This window comes from Tiliqua scincoides, chromosome 6 (genome assembly GCF_035046505.1).
Source record: "Tiliqua scincoides isolate rTilSci1 chromosome 6, rTilSci1.hap2, whole genome shotgun sequence".
NCBI lineage: Eukaryota > Metazoa > Chordata > Lepidosauria > Squamata > Scincidae > Tiliqua > Tiliqua scincoides.
Genome location: NC_089826.1, coordinates 52,681,198 through 52,688,645, shown reverse-complemented (window position 1 = coordinate 52,688,645; position 7,448 = coordinate 52,681,198). Strand labels below are relative to the sequence as shown.

Below are 7,448 nucleotides of genomic sequence, written 5' to 3'. Positions count from 1 at the left end.
TGTCAGCAGTAGTAGGATATGCCTTTTCTTTTTCCCCCATGTGTAATTTTTAAATGAAAAAAATGGAAGGTGATTATGTTGTGTATTCTACAATGATCAATTTGAAGAAAAATATTTGTGCTATTTTATGAAAGTGAATCCCTATTTCACAAAAACACATGTCTGTTTTCAGGAAAGGTGATATCATGAGCATGATTGAAACGATAGCTGCTGAAAAGCATATGATTGGTTTAAAAGAGCATTACTAAGTCTGCTCTTCAGCTTTCCCTCCTTATTTGATCAGTTTAATTTAATTTGACTTATTTTGCAGGGTTTTCTTTTCTTGGTTTTTAAAACGCCATGGATCAAGGCTACTATTTCCTGTGATTTCTTCAGGACAAGAAACATATGTTACAGAATTCCTGGTCCTTAATTCAGCTCAACAGTGTACTCAAGACAGACAACATGCTCCATCGCCACCACTTTTTGTGCTACTGGAATACCATGCACCTCTTTGTCTTATTAGCAGCTTTGACAACTGCTGAAGATGTCACTAATAGCACTTTAAACCACACCAACATGCTCCTGGGATCTGTGCCTGTGGTAATCTCTAGAGTTGATCATATTATCGTCAAAGAAGGTCACAGCACCCAGATTGACTGCAACATTCAGGGTCATCCAGGGCCAGAGTTTGAGTGGTACAACTCCAATGGCCATTTGCTGAAGGAAGATGAGGAGAGAGGTAAGGTTTTGAAAGATCATAAATTAATGATATGTTATTATGGCATTTCGTGTAGTATACTATTTAAAGTGAGCTGCAGTTACGTCTGTGTTACATCTGTCTTGGATCACAAATAGCTGTAATTGGCTTGTGTATATTCAGGAAAAAGGTCAGCCAACAAATTCACCAGAAAATTAGCCACCTCCATCACCCTCTGAGTCTTCTGGCATATGCAAAGAGGGAGTTGGTTTATCTCACAGTACTGTTGTAATAGTATGCCTTCCACTCCACCATAGTCTCTGACACTTGACTCAGCCAAGCTGAATCTAAAACCTCAGGATTAAACAGGGCTCAGAAAAGAGTGTCTGGAGAGATGGATTGGGAAGAGCTCAAAGAAGTGATGGAGCATGTTCAGCTCATTTCATTCATTTTCTCATTTAAAATTAGTCCCCCTCCTTGCTTAGCATAGCTAAGGGGCATAGCTATCCTTGGCATAGCTAAGGGGATGCAGGGGGTAGCAGTCACACTAGGCAACAAACTTTAGGGGGGCAACAAGCTGAACTTGACACTAGTGGCCAAAATTGTGAAAATCCTAGTATGTACGAATAATACCATCATGTTATATATCATTTGAAAGGTAATTTAATGCAGAATGCAATGAATCAAACCATATTAGAATATCCATATTCTATCTAAAGTTATGGCCAATTAGCCAGAAAATGAAAACACAACTGCCTTAAGGAACAAAAAGTGGATTTCTTTAACTCAAAACTGACCTATGAGACTGATTGTTCCGAGAGCCAATGAGATGTTATTATGATACTGCATGGAACCAATAAGGTGTTAATATGAGTCAGCTCTCATTTCCATGTATCATAATACAGCTACTCCTGCTAACAGGTAAAGAGGCACTTTTTCAAGTGGTGCTCCTCTTATATTTAGCAGGGAGAGAATAACCATCCTTCTTTACTCCAGCACAGTGTCTCTAACCAATAAGGGGCACACTTTTTATTTAATTACTTAATTAAATTTGATTTTATCTTGGGGAGGCTACAAAATCTTATTTGATTCCAGGTACCAGATAGATGCCTTAGCTATGCCACTGGCTGGCGGGAAGGTGGCAGATCAAGTGGGTGGTGAACTGCTTGGGGGAGGAGACAGGTTTCCCCCCAATTTGCATTTTTTAAAAAGTCCGTGTGTGAAGTCACTTCTGGTTGTGACATCACGTCCGGGGCATCATTTTGATTTCCGCACTGGGCTACATGTTCATTAGTTACGCCACTGTGCCCTATTAACTATAATGGGACTAACTTAGATAGGCATAGGATTGGGCCCTAATTCATGCTATAGCTTTTAAAGCTAACATCATGAAATGTGGCTGTAATCCATCAAAATGCGAAGTGACTTCTGATTAAGAATCAACCCAAGAAAACCAGCTTATTATGTAACAATGACAAATTGCAGACTAGGCAAATAGCATGTTGTTTTCTGTAATTGTTTTCTGTGTAACCAAATATGTATAACAGAAATGCGTTTATGCATTTTCTGTCTGAAGTTAAAGAAAGAACAAGCTGAACTGAGGAAAAACAAATTTCAGAAGAAATGTAGGAGGGATACAGCACAAGCTTTTGTGCTTCTGCTAGAGTCTGAATGGAGCTTGTTGGAGCCTCAGAGCCCTGATGTAACTGATGTACAAGCCTGACTTGTAATTAGCAGGGACATTTTTGAATAAGCACTAGCAAAGCAAAGCACCTGTCACTGTGACGGATAGAACATCTATGGATTACTAGACTGTGTGAGTGGGTAGTACATGATGGGTAGTACTGCTTTTGCCACTTTAGATAACCAGTGCCATTGCAGCACTGTATGGTCAGGTTGTCCACCCTGGCCCATTTGCTCTACTTCCTATTTATCTCCCCATCCAACTTCCCTCAGCGTAGAGTTTCATATTCAACTTCTGGCAAGCATAGGAGGCTACTTAATTGTTGGGTTCCTAACAGCTCAGTCCGATCTGTGGGACTCCACTGGTGGAATGTGTATTCTGCCAGCAGAGCTGGCAGGATCCAGGTAAAAGTGCCTGCATCCTGGCAGCAGGGCCTAGGAGAGGGGGTAAAGGGGGTAATTTGTACCCGGGCCCAGGGTCAAAAAGGGGGCACAGGAGCCAAAGGAGGGGGCCCAGAAATTTCCTGGGATCTTACATTTTCCTATCTACTCAGACTTGTTGCCCGCACAGGATGCTGGGGACACTATCACAAGTGTGCGGCTGTAGCTACTGCAGCGTAAATATGATGATGCTAATTTTCTGCAATGATTTTCTATGTTTAAAATTTTTTAGAGAGATTTAGGAGTGTGTTTGGTTTTCCATATCTAGTTGCCAATGCCAATGTGTGGGAAGACCTGGTCTCCAAAGACTTTTCCAACTGTCTCCAATCTTCCCCATCCTATATTGCCCCTCCCTGCCCCCCATTTTGCTGGCTCATCACTCTCCCCCCTCTGTTTCACACCTCCCTCTTTGCAAAGGGGCCCAAAAGAAACTTTGTACCCCCTGATAAAGTTCCTCACAGAGGCCCTGCCTGGCAGACACTGTGCAACAGCTTCTTGCGCTCTGGTGCTACCATTGAGTGCAATGAGGCTGTCAGCACAGTCTCTGGCAGCCATGAATGCAGACCAGCAGTGAAGTCTCCATCCACTGGTAAGAGATGAGTCAGTGGTAGGAGTGTGTGGTGGGAGGATTGGGGATGTTTCTGGGTGGGGAAGGGGGAGGATCTGGGAGCAGGGAGGAAGCAGATAGATCCAGTCTCCTTTTCAAACTTCCCCACCCCTTTCCTTTCCTCAGACGTATGCCACCAAAAGACAGTGAGTGTAGAAGACTTATTGCCACTCGCTTAGCCTACTGGAAAGTAAATAAAACATATTTTTATATATATCCTACAGGCTGTCTGGGTGCCTCCATCATAGGATGCAACACGCACCTTGTTTGATGCACATGCATGGGGGGAGGGGTTTGGATAGCATTGAATCCTTACTATAGTAGTTCTTGCAAGCAACAGACTTGAGACATTGCTTACTGGGAGATGCAGCACAGAAAACAGGAAGTAAGACATAGGAGATTTGGCCTGGGTCTAGAAAAGTTACTCATAGTGCAGTCCTAGGTGTGTCTTCTCAGAAGTAAACACCATTATTTCATTGGGACTTACTCAGGTACATGTGTATATGACTGCAGCCTAAGTAAGGCAGCAGTTGCAATTCATGCTTTGCATATAGAAATGAACACCATTTGGACTTACCTTGTGAGTTCCTCGGCAGAAATGGTTTTAATTCCTCCATACCTTGCATAAAAGCTGAACATCTTTGCAAATTTGATTCATTGTACCAAAGCCTATGGTTATATTGGGCTTAAGCATGCCTCAGTTGTTGCCAAAGCCACTTCCAGTGTGTCCATGACTCAAAAGACAGGATCATTTTTCAACTTGCTTAGAGATGATGGAGAATTTTGCCAGGCTCAGGTTTGGAAAAGAATTCTTGGAGCTTGGCAATGCACCCTTGCCCCAAAAAGGGAGGCAGACTTTCCGAGCTCCAATAATTATTTTGAGTTCCAAGAAACCTGAGAAATTATCCCCCCCCCACTCTGTCTCTGCCAACCTTCCACCTTCTCTTTACCTTCCCTTCTTCAAGCCTTTCCTGTTGTCATTCTCCCGCTATTGCAGAACAACAAAAAAATGGAGGTGGGAGGAAAGGAGGGAAAAGTCTTCACTGACTGAATAGGCTGGGGAGATGCTCTGGTCCTGCTGCCGAGCCATACAAAAACAAGGGGAGAAGGAAAAGAAGGGAAAAAATCCTTCCCTTCTATCCACAGGGACACTCTTTTTGCAGCTGTTGCTGCCACAACCACCACCACTTGAAAGGAAGGGGAGAGTTTCTCCAAGCCATCCTAGCTTGGCTCAGTTAATTACAGATGCCTGCAAAATTGAGGGTCAGAAACACTTTTTTTCAAATGTATGATGGTTTATATGAATTTGGGGTTCTGATGCAAAAAAATGGCACCCGTTTTGCCCCATTATGGCTGCAATCCTAACCTCACTTTCCTGGGAGTAAGTTCCATTGAACAAAATAGGACTTATTTCTGCGTAGACCTGGTTAGTAGACCTGGTTAAACCAGGTCTATTCAGAAGTAAGTCCTATTATGTTCAATGGAACTTACTCCCAGGAAAGTGAGGTTAGGATTGCAGCCTTAGTCTACTTTCAGAGATATGCCATAGCCTCATTAGTGAATAGTTCAAGCAACTTTCTCATGAGAAAGCCATGACCTCACTGAGGCTGTTCTGTATCTCCAAAACTTGACAGGATAGGGACAATTTTTGGAATCAGCACCCTAAATATACCAAGGAATAGGTCTAACTGGGCAGGAGATCTGGTCTAGAGGGTAGAGCCTCCATTTGCCTGAAGATAACATCCACAGGTTGCCAGTTCGAGGCCACCGGCACCGTGCAACCTTGAATCAGCTGACAAGCTGAGCCGAGTTATTCCATCTGCTCTGAGCGTGGGAGGATGGAGGCCAGAATGTGAAACCAGATCAGAAAGAAACATCTGAATGTTGTGGTTCTTGAAAGATAGAACCTTCTTTCAATTGTAAAAATCCCTATGGGGATTTAAATAGCCTGCCTATGTAAACCACCTTGAATAAAGTCTGAGTAGAAATCTGACGACCAAGAAAGGCGGTATATAAATACCTTTATTATTATTATTATTATTATTAACTGTTAAGACAGCAAAATGTGTGTTGGCCTGTGTTATCTGATTTCTTCCTGATTTTGGTAGGAAGATCTTGAGATGATGCAGGAAGTGCTTAAACCAGCTCACTCATCTCAAACTACATACAGACCACTTAGGTTCTATTTATCCATGCAAAAAAAAAATGTGGTATTTAAACTGCAACATTATTTCAGTAGTTTCAAAATAATATTTTAAAGGTTTTCCTTTATTGTGATCCAGCAGACTACACAGTTTAATCCACCGGAAGGACTTTTCCCCTGGGAACACAGCCAGCTTTGCAACCAAGCAAAGGACAACCCAACACAGCCCTGTAGGCAGGGTGCTTGGGCTTTGGCCTGATCTAGTTAATATCAACCCTGCCTAGGTACCAAAGGGCGCAATCCTAACCAACTTTCCAGCACTGGCATAGCTGTGCCAATGTGACATGTGCTGCATCCTGCAGATGGGGGGCAGTCATGGAGCACTCCTCAAGGTAACGTAATGTTTGTTCCCTTACTTCGGAGTTGCATTGCCCTTAGGTCAGTGCTGGAAAGTTGGTTAGGATTGCGGCCAAAGTTGCATTGTTTACATGCTTCCAAAGCTAGGATATCCCACAGTACAAATGATTGTGGCGACATTTTAGGAGGCTTTGAATTCTTTGCAGACAGTGTAAATGCCTTGCTGGTTTTTTAACAGCAGATGGTGATAATTAATTTTCCACTATCATTTAATCTGAACAAATACACTGTGTTTATTTAGGCAAATACACTGATCAATTCTGCTTTCTTTTAAGCAGGAAAATGGATCTTCGACAATGGACAACTGAATATTACTAGTGTGTCATTTGAAGATAGAGGAAAATACACGTGTGTTGCTTCAAATATCTATGGCCGAGTGAATAATACGGTGACACTTAGGGTCGTCTTCACCTCTGGAGATATGGGGATCTATTACATGATTGTATGCCTTGTGGCTTTTACCGTTGTTTTGATCTTGAACATTACTCGGCTGTGCATGATGAGCAGCCACCTGAAGAAGACTGAGAAAGCAATCAATGAATTCTTCCGGACAGAAGGGGCAGAAAAGCTGCAAAAAGCTTTTGAGATTGCTAAGCGCATTCCAATCATCACCTCAGCAAAAACCCTTGAGCTAGCCAAAGTCACACAGTTCAAGACGATGGAGTTTGCCCGCTACATTGAGGAACTCGCTAGGAGTGTCCCTCTGCCGCCCCTTATCATGAACTGTAGGACCATAATGGAAGAAATCATGGAAGTGGTGGGACTAGAGGAACAGGGGCAGAACTTTGTCAGGCATTCAGCCGAAGGACAGGAGACCACTGACACAGAAGAGACGTACATGATGCGCAGTTCTCTGAAGCGTAACAACTCTCTCACCGCTGACTCGGATGCGTCTTCCTTGCATGAACCGCCACACCAGATTGCGATAAAAGTGTCTATCCACCAGTTAACTAAGAAGGACTGTGTTGATGACCAGTCTCAAGACAGTATGCAATTAGAAATTAAAGACGAGCGGGTGGAGGAAGAGGCTGCCCAAGCAGCATCACATCCTGCTGACCCAGTCTCAGAGCCTTCTGCTGAACTAAACCCTACTGAAATTACTCTGGGAAGTGACAGTGATACATACACTGTATATGAAAGCCATGTATGACAGATTCACTCCTGATCTATGCATAGCACGAAAATCAGGTGAAGTGCTAATTTAAAAAAAAAAAGAAAAGAAGATAATGTACTTGCCGCTAAGCCTTACCTGAAGACTATCACAGCAAAAGCATGTATGTGGATTACTTGACATTTTCCTGTTTTAATTCTTGGTTTGACAGAATAATTATTACATTAATATTAATTGCCTTTTTGGTTCAGGAGAATTTTTTATTATTTCAGAAAACATTTACCTCAGAATTTTTTAGGTCACTGCTGCTCGCAATGGATATTTGGAAGTTGGGTTTAGGCTTCGAAACCAGTCTTGCAGGCTGCTG

General features: G+C 42.6%; 1 protein-coding gene across 1 annotated transcript; it reads left to right on the top strand.

Moving 5' to 3' along the window:
• Positions 1–444: 444 nt before the first annotated feature.
• On the top strand, positions 445–7,120 carry MFAP3L (microfibril associated protein 3 like). Its single transcript, XM_066632899.1, has 2 exons — positions 445–721; positions 6,249–7,120. The coding sequence occupies exons 1-2, from the start codon at positions 445–447 to the stop codon at positions 7,118–7,120; spliced, it is 1,149 nt and encodes a 382-aa protein (XP_066488996.1).
• Positions 7,121–7,448: the final 328 nt, after the last annotated feature.